General features: G+C 39.9%; 1 protein-coding gene across 2 annotated transcripts in view; it reads right to left on the bottom strand.

Annotated features, from left to right (window-relative positions):
* LOC139328600 (receptor-type tyrosine-protein phosphatase gamma-like) overlaps positions 1-15,765 on the bottom strand; it is a 551,152-nt gene extending 535,387 nt beyond the window's left edge. For both annotated transcript variants that reach the window (XR_011602038.1, XM_070958423.1), the window contains exon 1: positions 15,105-15,765. Coding sequence is in view for 1 of the 2 variants with exons in the window: in XM_070958423.1 (XP_070814524.1) it covers positions 15,105-15,198 (94 nt within the window). In the remaining variant the exon portion in view is untranslated. The remainder of the gene's footprint in view (positions 1-15,104) is intronic.
* Between the last annotated feature and the right edge of the window lie 1,455 nt (positions 15,766-17,220).

The raw sequence follows: 17,220 nt of genomic DNA, 5'->3' as shown, positions 1-17,220 counted from the left end.
ATGATTCGAAATCAGTCGATCTATTATGTAACCTTTACAGAGTCAAATATACTAACAAATACCAATGTCAAGCTCAGGCTAGAGCCCAAAGTGACCTCTTGAAGGTAAGTTTGACAGTCAAATCCCCAGATACTCAATTTATGATGACATCAAACTGAATTTCTCATAGCAGTCAATCAACTGATCAAAATTAAGTTCAAAATAAAAATTACAGTAGTTTGCAGTTTTTAATTTTTGGATTGTGGTTCTAGCTGGTGGTGGACTCAAAAAAGGAAAAAAAATTACTCCTTTACTGTGGCAGATGTCATGGATACAACTGTACTGTATCAAGTCACGTTTGACAACTCTTGTCTTTCACAATCTCGATTTGAGACTCTTGATAGAGTCCATGGCACTGCCCTCCACACTGTTTGTGCTGTATATTATCCTGTTGAAACCTCCATTGCTCAATTCATTAATATGTTTGGTTCACAATTCAGCTGGACTTGTCCATCAACACTCAGACATAACTCGACAGTCGCATTAGATGATTTATCTGCAAGAATCAGTCACAGTCAGACAGAAGGTTTGTCTTGCACAAACCAGTTAATTTGACTTAGTGTAATACATGCTCTTAGCCAGTTGGTCCCTGGCAGCAGTCACAGACAATTATTTTGTTCCAGTAAAGCACATTATGTGATCAAATTGCCCAGAGCAATATTTTTGGTCAATTACTATAACATGATCTCTATGCTTTATTTTTTCTCCATGAATTGGATTACCTGTCAGAGTCTACAGCTTCTGTCCATATGTATCTGGGGGAAGGACAGGTGGAAGTGATTTCGGGGAGTGAGAGGTCCTTGATGACTGAAGTGTGACTGCATTATGGGAAAAGTCAAAGTTGCTATTGGAACCCCAAACCCGTTCATTACGAAACCCGTGGCAAGTCCATTCAACTGACAGGGTTCATGCCCAACTTCAATTCAGCTGTCTGGCTCGCCCTGGAGCTTATCTCCTTTGTCACAATATCAACTCTTCTCTTACTTCTCTTTACAATTGCATGTTCAGTTCAACAGCCAGATTTTATGAACCAGGTTCTTGTAGCTAGATGGTAATGAAAATAAGTGTGTTGATGTATTGGTCAGTCTGGTTCAACTGAAGTATCTCAGCTGCTGGATTGATTGCCATGAAATTTGTTAAAGGCATGTTTGTGAAGATTCTCATTCGTCTAGGTTGTGATACTTCACAGCGATTTACAAAGGCAACTGGACTTTGAGGTTCTACAAGACGTTTCGCTTTTCGTCCGAGAAGTTTCTCACAGACATGTATTTTTCCTTTATTGTGACTTAGAGATTCTTTCTTTTTTTTTTCCTTCTTTCTTTTTTTTTTGGTTCAGAGTACCATGTCTTGTCAACTATTAGAAGGACCACACTGCACTTTCGATTTACTTCACCACAACTGATAAGCATCAAAAACAAAATTTGGACCTCAAATTTTGTCCAACTAAATTTTTATTTTTTACTTAACATGAGAGCCTAACAGACCAGATTTGATGATGATGATGTTTCTGCTTGAATGCCGGAGACATCAGGGTTCTGCAGCTGCATTTTGGCCAAAGCATTTCACCTCTTTTTCTCTCCACGCGGACTGTTTACAAGCATGCAATTAAATCCCACTCAGCAATACTACTCAGACTACAAACAGAAACCAGACTGCTTCCGGTATCAAGCTCTTACAACTTGCTTACAGATTCTGCATTCATATGTAGTTGGAGATATTTGTAGAGATTAGCCTGTCAGTGATTCACCTTTTCACATTACCGTGCTAATTTGTATGTGCTAATAAGGAATAAGTAATTTTAATACAAAAATTAACCCAGTTACAGTGTGGCCAAATCCTCCACCACCCTTATCTCACAGAAGAGGAAGTTGGCTCGGAGACTGAGAGACAAACGCATAACATGAAGTAAAAGAAGACAGCTCTAAGAGGGCAGAGTACCAAAGAGCAGAGGAGCTTAAAGCACAACAGAGATGTAAGATAGAGAGAGGGAGAGGTCACTAGAGATTAAGAAAGGAGAGGGCATTGCTGCTTAAACCACCTCCCACTGGAACAAAGACAAATTGGGCTATGCTTGCTATGCCCCCCAAGTCCCTATCTCTCTCCTAGGAGGAAGCCAGCATCTCCCAAGCATTAAAGTGGAAAAACCAACGCCAGTGCAAGAATTTAATGAGGAGGGCTCTGCACTGTTCTCCGCACAGTGTGTGATACAACTCTTCTTGGCATGTACTGATTTTCTCTCTTTCTCTCTTCTTTATACACTGTCCTTATTTCCACTGCCTACACCAGAGACATGGAGTGGATATCTGGGCTTGAAACCAGCCCAGGCCCACTCAGTCACAAGTGTTAGGATGCAAGAATGCCATGCTTACCCTTGGCTTTGAGTATTACTCTATCAACCTTCTACACACCAATCATGTAAACTATCACAAAGGTCACGCGACCACTTCACACAAGAAATATAAATATGCACTTATTATTGGGCTGCTATTGTTATGTCATTTAAAGTACTAATATTCTCATATTTGGGCAATTTATGTTTACCTTCATTGAATTAATGGATAATGGATGGATGTTTAGACACTGGTACAGATCCAGGATGTGTTAAGCAAAGCTTTGGAAAAAGACTGGAGGCTAGGGAAAATGCTAACCAAGCTCAATCAAAGTCAAATAAAAACACAAAAAAACTTCAAACTAGGTTTGGAACTACTGATTATTGCATTATTTATTAAATCTCAATGTTTTTTCCTTGATTAACAGAAGTGACAGAAGTGTGAAATAAGTTTATGTATGAAGTAGGTCTTGCATGGACATGCTTTTGTGTATCTGTATGTGCTACACTGAATGGCAAATATACATATGCATATTAGAAAATAAAAATATACATTTGAGTATGTCATGACAACATAACATTAATGTACTTTGACTCTGTATAAGTTTATTTCAAGTGCACCATTATGCAAACAGCGTTTCAACAAATTTCCTGAAAATTCGGTTGCGGACATGCATAGGCTGCGGACTGCTGCCGCACTCACAGGAACCAGAAAAGGAAATAATTCGCGGCTTAACAAATATGGAGAAGGGTGAGCAACTTTTACATGGACATTTTTATTTTAAAGTTTTTCCAGACAGTGGAGTCAACATAACCAAAGTTATTTGTAACCACTGCAAAGCTGAGTTTTCATATCACCGGGGTACTTCCAGTCTGAAATATCACCTAAATGCGGTACACACAAATCACTCAATGAAACAAACAACGGAGCGAGGCTTCGGCAGACTACGTTAGATGCAACGTGTGGGAGAAGTATAGACAAACCAAGGCAAAACAAGCTAACAAATGCCATAACGAAGTGGATAGCTACAGACCGCAGGCCGATTTGAGTTTTTGACTGAGATTCTGCAAAGGAAATGCAGTATAAACATGGACTTTACAGACTAGTCCCCTGTACAGTAAATCCCAGCTGTGAACTTTTTTTGTGCTTCACCTCACTCTAACAGGGACTTTTGGTACTGAACATAGAGTGGTTATGCTGGTCCCTGATAACAGAAAAATGTTTCTGCTGTTACCTCAGAAAATTCCTGTTTTAATGTTTTGATTGTGGCTCAGGATTTTGTGGGCATTTTTTGGTAACAAACAGGATAACATTAATGCCCTGGCAGTGGCAATAAGCTTTAGTTTTGTATTTGCTTTGATTACATTGTTTAAGTTGAGATTTACACTAAATATTATATTTAACTGGTACTGTATAAACAAAATGCTTATGTTAAAAGTGTTTGCACAATAAATGTTATAGCACTTTAGTTCATATGGCAATACATTTAAAATACAAGTGTGCTATACACTACTTTTGAATTCATTATTGGATTTTGCGTATAACAATGTGATTAATGGCAGGGAAATCATTAACCACAATTAAAACTTTTAAACATTGCCCAGCCCTACAAAAAATATATTTTACTCTTGTATATTTATTAAACATATGCTTTCAATCTACATAAAATAAGTACAAATGTATAGAAATGTACTGGAAAAACACTAACTTAACTATACATTTTTTCACTTGGGTGGAAAGAGCACAGAGTCACCATTGACTGCAGTACAATATTTAATTATTTTCCTGGGTACAGTAACTCTTAATGCTATTCTATTAGAAACTGAAGGCAAAAAATTTATTTAAGAAGTGGGATACATGAGAGCTTGCAGTCAAGGGGAGGAGGGTGGTCTGTGGTAAAAGCAGGGGGAGAAGTTGATGGATAAACACTGCATGGAAAACCACATTTCCGACCAGTAAACGCCCGCGAAGTTCGCTGATTATCGGCAATTTCCGGCCAGTTTACGGGGAAGTTTGCCCGCTCCGAATATCGTTGGAAACGGACCCTCTTACCTGCCAAGACAATCCAATGTGCTCAGCAGTTTCTTCTCTAAATTGTTTGGACTTTCTGGATATGGTCGCTCTGCAGCCAGGCCGTCCACTCGTCGCAGAGGAGTGCCTTCTGGGGTGAACTGAAGACGATGTCGGTCATTGTATGAACAGAGTTAAAGTTTAGCAGGACCCGAACCCTAAATTTTCTGATCCAAACTCCACTGATAAAATAGGACTCATAGTAATGCGTCTTAGAGAGTTCCTGGTCACAATGCTCACAGACGCGCCGAGGTTGTTTTCTGCTGACGTCATTGCGTCAGAGGAGGTGTCCAACCATATGTGCGGTCACACTCTCAGAATTTCTTGCGAGACAATTTTTGTTGTGTAGAAAGAAAAACATGCTGTGATTTTGCTAGGTATTTTGATTTTCTATTTTTGTACCTGCATATTTTATAAAACATGTTAACTTCTTTTAACTGTTTTACATCATTGAAAATTAAAAAAAGAAAAGTTACTTTGGTGTATTCCCTTTTTATTCCTACTTAAAGAATCATCAGTGGACTTACTCTGCTGGAATTTTGCAAGCTAATCACACAAGCATTGTTCATCTGGTGTTGTGGTGGCAAAATGCGAAAAACTGTGATGTGTCCAAGAACTGTAGATGCTTTAATTTTCACAATTTGATTTAGCAATTTAAGTAGAAAATGAAAATTGAGAGTCAGGACACTTATCCTGTATGTAACCTATAAAATTATTTAAAAACACTTTTAAATCCTTATGAAAAAAAAAAAAAAATCTTTGTATTCTGAAGGCACAGAAAACACACACACACACACACACACACACACACACACACACACAATCCCAATTTGCATTTGTATAGCTTGCAGCATTTACATTTGCATTTTAACACACACCCTCACAGTCACAGGGGCTGAGAGAGAACTTCCATGGCAATATACAGTGACAATAATTGACGGAAATGCTACTTTTCATGCAGTGAAACATAACCAACACTGGTCTGACTGAGTGCTAAAACAAGCCTTCTGGTGATAATCCATAGTAAGCGCTATGAGGGCTACAGCTGAGCTATGTATTTACTTTCATTAGTAATTGGTGATATGAGTGTATTTATTAGTCAAACCAGATGCAGAGTTACAGAGGAAAACTGCACGCACCATGCTTAGTGAAATTCTTTTCTCTGCTTTTATCCCAAGTCCTCCCTCCGCGGCAGACCAGGAGCGATGGCTGCCAGCCGACAACGGCGCCCGCGGACCCAGTTGCAGGTGGTGATCTTCTTGCATGTTTTTAGTGGGTTTTTTTATGGAGGATACCCCAGGTGAACATTCAAACTCCACACAGAAAGGCCTTCCTCAAGCAGGCATGGTGGACAGCAGAACAGGCAGGAATCGAACCCGGGACCTTCTAGCTGTGAGGCGACAGTGGGTGGACTGTCCCATGTGCCACATAAGGACTGTCCCATGTGCCACCTTGCTTTGGCCCACGGTCCACTGTTAAGTTTCAGTTTTGGCCTGGGGAATACCAAAGTCAGTAGAATTTGTCCATCTTCTTTCCAGTCCACCCATTTTCAGTAATGTCAGTCTGGACCAAAGTGGCCGACTGATTTTTGAATCCCTTCAGTCAGTCTGTTGATATGGATACAAGAGCAAATGCTAAAAACTGAAGAATCAGAAGCTGTGATTACTATTTACTATGGATCCATCTCCAAAAACATTGGATCCTTTGGCCCCTAATAATGTAACCTGGTAACATCACTTCAATGGATTCAAGCTGGGACCTTGTCAATGTCACAAGCAATTTTCTTTACAGAGTAATTTAGTGAGTAATGAATAATGAGTAAACTGGTATTAATGTTTAAAATTTGTGTTCTCCTGTATTTGTTTAAAACTTGCGTGGACATCTAAATGCTTGTGGTGCCCTTTTACTGCACTCTGCTCTAGCAGCCAGATCTCAGCAATTAATCCACTGAGTAAAAGATGATAATCACTGATGGGAATGATCGCCAAAACTGCAAAATAAGGCTGTAAATTGCCAATTTGGTTTCCTCTCAGTATCTGTGTCTAAGCCAATGCTGGCTGTTTATCTTCATAAAAAGATAATATCATATATATTTCCTAATTAACAACCAAGGAGGAGGTTTTAAAAGGTGTCCTTATGTGTTAATTCATTAAAGACTTTTACTGCAAATGCTACTTAGTGGGCACTTAGCGACTGTAAGATAAGTTATTGTGTGTGAAAGCATGTGTATGCGTGCATGCAAACATTTTTCTATTCTGTTGAGAAATGGAATATAACTCCAATAGTTTGGGCTGTGTTCAGAATAATAATCTGCGGTTACAGAAGTGTATTAATGTGACCAGAGATGGGAGAAACCCATCAACAGCACAATCAAAACTGCTGTATGACAAAAGAGAGAAAGAAGAAAGAAATTAGGACAAAGAAAGTAAAGAGAATGAAATAATAAAATTTTGGGTAAAAGCAGGGTTAGAAAAAAAAAAAACTACACAAAACAGGAAAAAAAATGGATAAATGAGAAACAAGGAATGGAAAGAAGGACAAAAGGGAAAGCAGGACAGAAAGAATGCAGAAAACGGAAGAACAAAAGAAAATAATTACTGGAATAGTAGAACGTACAACAGAGTACAACAAAATAAACACTGACTAAATGGAAAAACAAAATGCGGGTAAGGGAAGAAAAGAATAAAGAGGTAAAGAGTCAAAAAGTTTACAGTAGAAGAACAATTTAAAAAAAAGGAACTGAGTGAAAAGCTCATTAAACTATTAAGTAAAACAGCTGTCTAACTGACACACCAAACATCATAATATGATGGTGACCTTTCTCAGTGAGAAAGCAGCTGCTTCCATTCCACTGTCAGCAGGGATGACTGATGGAAGTCGAGTGAAGTGCACTTCACCATTCAAAATGAGAAAGCGTTCTGGGCAATGGCAGGGACACCCATCTACACCTTTCAACCGGTGTATCGGAGAGCTGTCACAGCTCCAGAGTGAATGGCCACCTATCGAGCCTGACAAAAGAACACAAAAAGTCTGAAAGTCCTGACATGTACCAAGGTGGTGGCAGAAGGGGGAGGAGGGACTTTGGCCAAAAGAACCACCACATGGCAACCGTCAGGTACCTCTCTGTCAAGAATATGCCATCAAATTGCATCTTCCAGCTTCCAGCGGTCTCACAAGTTTCAATCTATGGGGCAGGTGGAATGCAAACTCTCTCTTTGACTTTCATCATGTCCATTTGTTTTCCCACCTCATCTCCTTCTCCCCTCACCTTCCAGTGCTTGTTTAGTGTCGCTGTCAGTTAGGCTTGTCAGCCTCCATGCCGGCCGACAGCCTGTCAGTCTAAGCCCCTTTTAACACTCAGCAGCCCTGCACAGTGACACAGAAGTTCCCCTGGTATTGAGCTTAGCAAAATGGAAAAAAGGGCTTGGCTGCATGCACCTCTCCAGTCTCATCAGCATCTCGTGCTGTTGTTATGTCTTTCTGTTATCTCTTTGTTTTCCCCTCTCTTTTTGTTTATGCCTGCATGCAACCACAGCCTGCCAGGGTATCTTACAGCATTTATTGGTTTACCAAGAGGGAATGGAGACAAAAGAGAGTAGAAGTGTACAGGCTTTCTTTGCCAGAAGAATATTCAACTAATCTCTTGCTCTGTAGCTGTTGCCTGTAGGGCTGGGTAACGCTTGAAATGTTTTTTTTTTGTTTGTTTGTTTGTTTTATGCTCATACAAATACAGTACCAGAGTTTTGCAACCCATACCAAACCTGTACAGTTTTTGATTTCTTACTTTTGAGAAATATGAACATATTGTATTTTTTAATTTAAAAAAAAACAACTTTTTTTTAGCTTTAAAACCCATTGCTGAACACCAGACAACAGCTAAACAAAGTTAGCAGTTTACTGGTGAACATAGTGGAACATTTAGCAACTAAAGAGACAGCTATTTTTTCTCAGGAGTTGGTGGAGACCAAAACAGAGCTAATTCAATTATTCAACATACAGTATTCCGGTGGCCAAATGAATAATAATGTTGCTTGTGACAGTTGGATATGAAAATAAGCAACTGTTTGGAAAAGTATTAAATATTAAGTCAAATGTTATGTTGTTATTTTGCTGCGGCTTTACTCTGCCCCTAAGTAGCCAGAACCTCAAGAACCTATAAGAAATAAAGTCAAATTTATCAGAAATTGTTTATTAAAATAACAGTTTCAGTAGTTCTACAAGAACTTTACTAACTGAAAATTATTAGATTTGAGGCAACTTTCTGATCAGAGACGAGAGACAAGAATACCAATGTGCGTGTGTCATGTTTCCAGTGTTCAGTACTTTGCATTGTTCAGTACTATGTGCTATGAACACATTTTGGTGGGTACAAATAGTATTCAGGATGAATACCCAACCCTTGTTGCCAGCTAAGAGAAACTCACTGATAGGTAGAAATCCTTCACACAAGCAGAGCATTGTGTTCCGTTTGTGTGCACTGCCTCAAAGTATGCTTCACGGTCGATCTACAGTAGCTTTTTTCCAAGAACATTAGTCAAATGTATGAATGAAATGCTTGCATCTCATGCATGATGGTGATAATGGCAGTGGGAAGCAGAACATATGGCAGCTAACATGAAACTCTGCTGGAAATAAACAAGACTTAGCACCCCCCACCCAACACACACACACACACACACACACACACACACACACACACACACACACACACACACACACACACACACACACCACCACCACCACCAAATAATCTAGCAGTGGACTTGATTAAAACAATGAAGTGGAACAATGGAGAAAGAGGGGAGGAGAAAAAAGTAGCTGAAAAACATGCCTTTTTTTCAGCAGCCCATTAAGTCTGAAAGCAACAGGCCCAGCAAGAGGGGAAGACCAGACTGCTCGGTCTTTCCCTGTATTCTCCATTTACCAGCTGCACTGAGGGGCCACAAGCGTATGAGATGCAAAGACGACAAAAAGACTGATGAGAAACAGATTAAAAAACGAACAGGCACACTCAGCTGAGCAGAAACGCTGATTGAAAAACAAAATAAGATGATGCTCTATGCTTGGCTCCACTCTTCCTGTTCTTGAGATATCATTAACGCTTCTGCACTTAATATCATCATTACTAGTGTTATCAGTATCAGACCTATTTATCCTTAGTTTCTACCTTTGTGTAACAAAAAAAGCTTAATTTCCTGCTAAAAATCAATAGCACAATAGAAGGGATGTTTTCTTTTATCACCTTTTATCTGGCTCCTTATCTTTCTCTCGCTCTCTCTCTCTCTCTCTAAAGCAACTACCTCCTAATGACAAGGCAACAGATACCAAAGCAGCATCCTGCATGGATAAGCTCTTGACGCAAGCCCTCCTACCAGCCCTGCATGTTACATACACATACACACACAAACATGACACGGTATCTTTTAATCAATCTATGAAGGAAAGCTGGGGTGGTGTTGACAGGCCCCGCGCTGACTGATAAAGTGACCTGTGAGCCAATGTGCAACCATTTTACTGGCCACAGTGGAGGCCAGATAATAGCTTGGTGAGCACTGAGATGATGAAGATAATGTTTGCAACCAAGGGCCATGAAGGATATCCAATCCCATCCCTAAATGTCAACCTTCCCCCTGTATTGCTGCAACAAAACGGCTCAGAGGAAAGGTTTGTGACATAGAGGCCTGCTTTGAATGGTTAACAAACTGACTTGTCTCATTTGTCTCTGGATTTAAAAGAAGCAGAAAAGGTGCACATTTTTGCCCATACACAGTCTAACAACAGAGAAAAGGAGGGTGAATAAAAAAAAATGGAGGAAAGAGACACAGATAAATGGAGGGAGGGGTGTGTGTGTTTGTGGGGGTGAAAAGATGTGCTAGCTCAGGCACTTGTTGTGAGATTACAATGACTGTTCTGTTTCTCCTCCGAGCCAGAAGCGACAGGGCCCATTCATTTTTCACAGCAGAAAGCGACAGATTGAAGGCCAAACATCTCTTTCTTTCCCTGTCTCTTCTGTCTTCTTCCCTTTCTTTCTTTCTCCCTCTCTCATGTGTTTGGTTAACCCAGGGCTGAAGTGCAGCGCAGTGACAGGGGCATGATGCCTCAACGCTGACATCGCATGCCACAGACGGAAAAGGAAAAGTGATGTCCTGTGTCAGCTAGCGGACGCCCCATCAAGATGTTAAAAAAAAAAGAAAAAAAGAAACAGATGTTTGAAAGCCTACAAACCGGCCATTATGTGGGCAACTGGGGGCGTGTTGGCAGCAGTCAGGTCACTCTCGACAGCCACAACAGGGCAGCACAAACTTCCTGCATTACCAACGGCACTCGACTGAATCATTGCGGGTGTTGCCTTGCAGTGAGGTATGACATTATTAAGGTGGATTCCAGAGTAAACAATGCACTCTACTCTTTGAAAGCTCAGATGATGAAGAGCTCACCCATGCTCTCCCAACAATTAAGGTCTGAGCTGAAGCTGTAATTGTGGGGGTCATAGTCTTCCAGCTGAGGAACTCGCAGATAGGGACTTCAAAGGTGAGTGGTATGCTTTAGGATATCAGCAGTCAAATACAAAACTGCACACACATGAAGTGAAACTCTTACAAAGAACAGGATGCTATTTATAAGACTACAAGCATACTTTCATCACAAAGACAGAAAATGACATACATAAGGCAAAAAGAAATTATGTTTTACAGACACACTATTTAATGCAAGTGAAGGAGTACCTCAATATCATCGGAAATCTGATCATAACCACTGTCTCTTTATCATACTCATGCTCTTTATACTAGAGACATTCGGTGAACATAGCTTCAGCATCATGCAATGCCATTTTGCTGATCTCCATCTTAAGATGTTTTGTCAAATTGTCTGCATTTATTTAATCTTAAATGATTCGTGAATGTAATGTTATGTGATCTTATTTATAAATGGAAATCTTGTCTCATTTTTCATAATTTTAATGTGGTGATTGTTAATTTTTGTTATTGTTATTTTCTGACACAAGCTGATTGTTGGAGACAGGTGGAAATAACTGCAGTCTACCAGCAAACTTTTTGATTTGTTTTTGTTATGGGAAAAAAAACAAGACTAAATAATACAAATAGATCCAATAATCAAAAAATTATGTATAAATATTAATATTTTTCACAGACAAAATGAATCAAATTATATGTAAAAAATACATGTAATTGGATGCATGGATGTATTTTCCATGCATTGTTGGTTCTCTGTAGATAAAAGAGCTTGGTCTGTACCAGCTCTATATGGAAAGTGTCCTGAGACAACTTCTGTTGTGATTTGGCGCTATACAAATAAATTGAATTGAAATTGAATTGAATTTTCACAGACTGCCCACGTGAATCTTTTCAGGACCTCTCCCACTATCGCTTTCACTTGACATTAAAGTAGATCCAGTAAACTAGAAATGTTAAAAACAAATTATTGGGGTGCCTCTCTCTCTTTTTTTTAATTTCCTTTTTTAATGCTAATTATTCATCATCAGACACCAAATCAATCCACATTTGCATGTCAGACGTGATGTGACATATTTTTTATGGAAAGACGAACTTGCCTTTCCCAGTGCTTTTCCAACCCAATCTCCTGGCTAAGAGCCTTATAAATAGAAAAGATGAGTGGGCTAGAGGTAAGGAGAGTAGCACTGAGAGCCTGCAGATGATGATACCCAGCAGGAGCAAAGTACACTCATATCTGTTTCTACATCATCTACCAGCCGTTGACATGAACAAGCCAGCTTGAGCTCACTCAAAGCCAGTATCATGACAGCATGTGGTTGAGCCAAGGGAAGAGAGAAGAGTGAAAGAGGAAGAGAGATGATCAATGTTTGACATCCTGACCCATGGATTTGGCCTTTGGTGACAATACTTCTCCAGAAATTAGTCATGATGCTATAGCATCACAAATTGGCAACTGAATATCCATCATGTATCCTGTTTTCCTATTCATAGCTTATATTTCATTTACATTTTCACCAACCTAAAAAGATGTTTTTGGATTTTTGTATTGATTTGTTACATTTCAAAAAACAGTGACACGCAGCTGATTTCAACATGTGTCATTTTGTTGTGCAAGAAGCCCGAACCCCCCTTTCCCATTTCCCCTACAACAGCCAGTGTTTAAATGTTTTTTATTTCTTTATATATTTTTAATCTGTACAATCTGAACACTTTTTTATTTCATACAAAGTTGAAGATTTTTAACTAATTTTCAACACTGATAAAGCATCATCGTTTATTTTTGCATGTATTATGTTTCCTTTCTCAATAAACACGCTGAAAACCGATAGTTTTATCTGCTAATGAGCCTATTATTAATTAGTAGCTGCTGCATCTTTACGAAAATGCATTTATGCATTTTTTCAGAATCCTCTTCAATATTTAAAAACTAAGTGTCTTAATTTTCAATATTAGAAATAATCCATATTTTTCCATGGATCACCACAAATAAATAAATTCTCAGCCTATGGGGCAAACTATTCTTTCCATCCATCCATCAGTACTTCAATCTCTAGCTGCAGCTCTCTTTCACATCTCAACTCACTTTAAGAAATTAAAGAAATTAAACTCCAAATTTGTGATCAGATGGAACGTCCAATGAAAACAGAGGGGATGGATGGGCACAGCACAAAAACCACCAATGTCTAGCAAGGGCCCCATTTCCAAAATGAAATGCCAGTCTATCAATCCTGACAATAAGTTAAAACTGGTATGGATTTGTTAAAGCATTGAGTGTGTTTATTCTGTGTTATCTTTTTGCACTCTGACCCTCTCTTACTCTGCATGTGTTTCATGACCTCTCTTAAGACTCATAAGAAATAAGAGATAATCTAGGCAAGTAGTAAGTAGGCTCAGAATGTCCAACCAACTGGCTCTGTGATAATGTCACATCTATAGACAGCTACAGGGCTCCAACACAAGCTTTGTGAATATTAACACTAGAGCAGCTCCTCTCACTCATAAAGAAATACTAAATGAAGCCTGTGCTGTTCATGCTGCTGTTACACACTGATCTGAGAACAGGTAATATATCAATATACTATTAAAATCCGCACATGACACAACAAATAGTGTCAGGGATTCCTTGTTAATGTAATGTAGAGGGTTCCATTTTAAAATTGTCATTCAGTCATTTTACAAGGTGAATTACATTTCTGAGCTTATCTGACTGCTCTGAATCCCTCTCTATCACTCCACATCTACATTACATCTCTTTCACTTATTTTTTCTTGTGCGCAATTGTGTTCTGAAAGTGCCATTAGTCATACCTAAAAAAAAAAAAAAAAAAAAGTCCCATCAATACAGATATTGAGGTATTTGGGCAGAAATATTGGGATATCAACCATTGTCCATATTGTCCAACCTCTACTGGATATTATCTAATTCTACTTTTGGATGACAAAGATGCCCCCAAATGGAGTTCTTTTGTAAAATATGATCACAAATGCATATAATCTAAATGTATTTTCAGGGGTGGGTAATGGTGAATAGGAGGAGATCTTAACTCCAGAATGTAATGCATAAAGCCCTTGGGTAGCCTGTGATAGTGTCTAAGAGACATTTCTAGGGTCTTCCACAGCTGGAGGAATGTTGTATGTCACTGTTGCCAAGGTCAAATTAGGTTATTTATTTTCCAGTTTGATACAAGAGATTTCTCCTCCATACAGTCTGAGAGTAAAAGCAACAAAGATGGTGTTGGCTGTCAGGATTTAATTGCTGGGGAGTTTGGATTTCACAAACTATGGTCCAAGACTCAGGGGTCTTTGATTTAGCTATAATTGAAGCAGAGGGTTCCATTTCAAACTGTGAAATAGTTCAGTCCTATTAAATAATGGCTGAATTAGCTCAAAGCAAGCAAGACAGTCATTTTTGTCCCCCAAGTGGACAGCGTTATGTGGCACTATGGCTATGGCTAGAGTCAGATCTTATTATTGATCCCTTCTAAGGGGTCTTCATGACAACCCCCAAAACGGACGTGCGGTCTGCTTTCCCCTCAGCAAAAATTTGAGCTTCAACTGCATTTTTTGGGTTGTGTGTCTGAGTGTGTGAAGTAGCTTCACAGCCCTGCTGTCTTGCTTCAGGCAGTGAGATAACGTCTTTGGCGTACACGCCGCTGGCTGACAAGGCATCACATCTTCCTCGTTTCATCTGACCCAACTACCAAAATGCCGTGCCTACTGCTCCTTTAATGACATCCCAGTCCAGTGTATCTTCTTTTCTAGTTAAACTGCTATTTATACGGTTAAAAAGAACAAGCATAAGAGAAAAAAAAGGTGGAACTGATGAGCCAAAGACGAAGGACCCACCAGAGGGAAGAAAGTATTGTAAAATACGCTCCTTTGATAACGTTGTGTTTTGAATGGGTTTAAGGGAATTTTAAAACAGATCACTCAGTTGCATTAAAATCATTTCGCTACTGCTTTTTGCGTCTCCGACAAAATACAAATGACATGCTGGTTATCGGAGAAGCGCGTCAAGCCGATAGGCACGAAATAGTCCAGTGACCCGTTACAAGAAATTTAATCAGGGGATATGACTTTATTCTGTTAGGCTATTTGACACGCGTTTCATTCTAACAATGCCACAATTCCTTCATAGACACGAGCACCCAAAAAAGCCAGTGTTTGACTTGTCGTGATACGAAACTTACCGGGATGACAGTCGGCCCAGAGGAGCACGAATGCTGGGAAAATGAGAGAGAAAATCCACCCGCAGCAACAATACGATTGCAGTAGCCTCCACATGGTAGCAATATGCACGTCGACATGCAAACAGTAAGCAGCAACAACTGTTGAGTTTCTCCCTTTTGCGGGCAAATCAGCGACGCCCTCGCTGCGTAAAAAGCAGCAGCGGAGACGCGGCGCAGACTGGACACGGTGGAGGTGGAGGGTGGAGAATTTTTATAGGTCCAGTTAAGAGTCTTTCCGTCCAAAATGATCCCTGATATTGCCGGATACGAACATAACACTTGAATACTGATGACTGATGGTTATTGATGACCGTGTCTAAGAAGCAAGAGAAAAGCGGATTGGGGGGACTAGCAGCGATGGTCCACACGGCGCGTCGTCGCTCCTGTGGCTGCCGCGGTGGAGGCAGCGCTCGTCGCGCACACAGAGGGGGGAGTGTCGGTGTTGATGGTGGTGATGTTGATGGTGGAGATGCGCTGGAAGCTTTCCATTCCTGCGGCCGTCTAGGAAGTAACGTGTGAGCCGAAGTCTGACAGAGACTTTAGAAACAGTCTTTACAGAAGAGAGAGGGAGAGAAGGAGGGGGGACATTCTTCTGGATCCTAGCGCCGGCGACAACATGCACAGTCGCTCAATGTAATAGCATGCACATGCCCCATAATAATAGGTAATAATAGATCTGTGCTCTCCAGGGGGTCCTCGAGCTTTTTGTTCATATCAATGACCTCAGAATAAATTCACATTGGACTAAGCACTCCGTTTCACTTTTACTTTGGATTTTGTCCTATATGGAGCCATGTCTGGAAGGACTGTGTTTAGTTTTTATTTAGAGGAATTTTGAATTAAGAAAGATCATCAATTCATGCAAGGTGTATTGTCCCCCAAGTAACACTGTGTTTATGCATCTCTATCACTATAAAGGGCAGCAAAGACTAAAGAAAATATGATGGGCTGTCTGTTTTCTTTCGGTCTGTCTTTTTCATTGTTCACACAATTAATTCGAACAGGTAAGTTCATCACGATGTCTTCCTGGAAAGATGTATGAAAGTCATTCCCACACAGCAAATTTCTGGAGTGGAATAATCTGGAGTTAGAAAAAAAGTGTGAAAGAGTAAGATTTTTGGAGTTTATTTTCTAAGTTAAACTACAGTTTCAGTTGAGGATACTCTTTGCTGGTGTAACATTTCGGTGTTCATTCTCTGGGTGTTGAAGGGCCTGATTCAACACTTCTTAGGTGGTGAGTGATCTACAGTTTTGTTGCCACGCCCACCAGTTTAGTCTTGAACTTGTGAGTGGCTTGTTATCAAGCCACTGCAAAGCTTGATGACGAGCTGATCATTTGAATCAGGTGTGTTGGAGCAGGAAACCTCTAAAACATGCAGGGCAGGGGGGCCTGAGGACCGGAATTGAGAAACACTGTAACACTGTATGTATGTTTAAACTTGTTTGCACTTGAAAATGTGACTTGTTACACCAGTAAGTATGCAGCATAGATTGTTGAACACACTGTATTCAAATTTGTGAAATAAAAATTTGTTCTAAACATTATGGTGTGTTTTTGCAGCCATTTTCTCCAAAAACCTTTTTAGTGTTTTGTAATATTAACTCCATAAGTGTTAAGTAAAACATAGTTTTAAGTGTCTACCCCCTCCCTTTGACGGCTGGCTTTTCACTCCATCTTCCAGAGCAGCTGTCAAGCGCAGCCACAAAGGCATTTTACTTCCGACCTGCTTGTGCAAACTAGTTTTGCTCCAGTGTAACACTTCGGTCATGTTTGTGACATAGCTGGTGTTTAGCTGCAATGTTTCGATGTTTTGCTGTAGACAGTCCATGCCAGTTTCACGCTGGCTGATTAATCTGCGCAAAGTCACCTGGAATTACACTTTCAAGTTCATTCATGTGCAGAAATCAATGCCTGCCTGAAATGCCTGCTTAATCATATTCTGCCTTTCTGCCTTTTCTGATAATCAGTAAACTCTCAACTCTGATCAAATCTAAAACAACTAGAAAGAAAGAAAGACATCCCTTTATTAGACACATACACAGAGTTACAGAGGGGGGAAACTGCACACGGCATGCA

Source organism: Chaetodon trifascialis, chromosome 3 (genome assembly GCF_039877785.1).
Source record: "Chaetodon trifascialis isolate fChaTrf1 chromosome 3, fChaTrf1.hap1, whole genome shotgun sequence".
Taxonomy (NCBI): Eukaryota; Metazoa; Chordata; class Actinopteri; order Chaetodontiformes; family Chaetodontidae; genus Chaetodon; species Chaetodon trifascialis.
The sequence above is the reverse complement of the archived record's forward strand: the minus strand, read 5'-3'. Positions and strand labels throughout refer to the sequence as shown.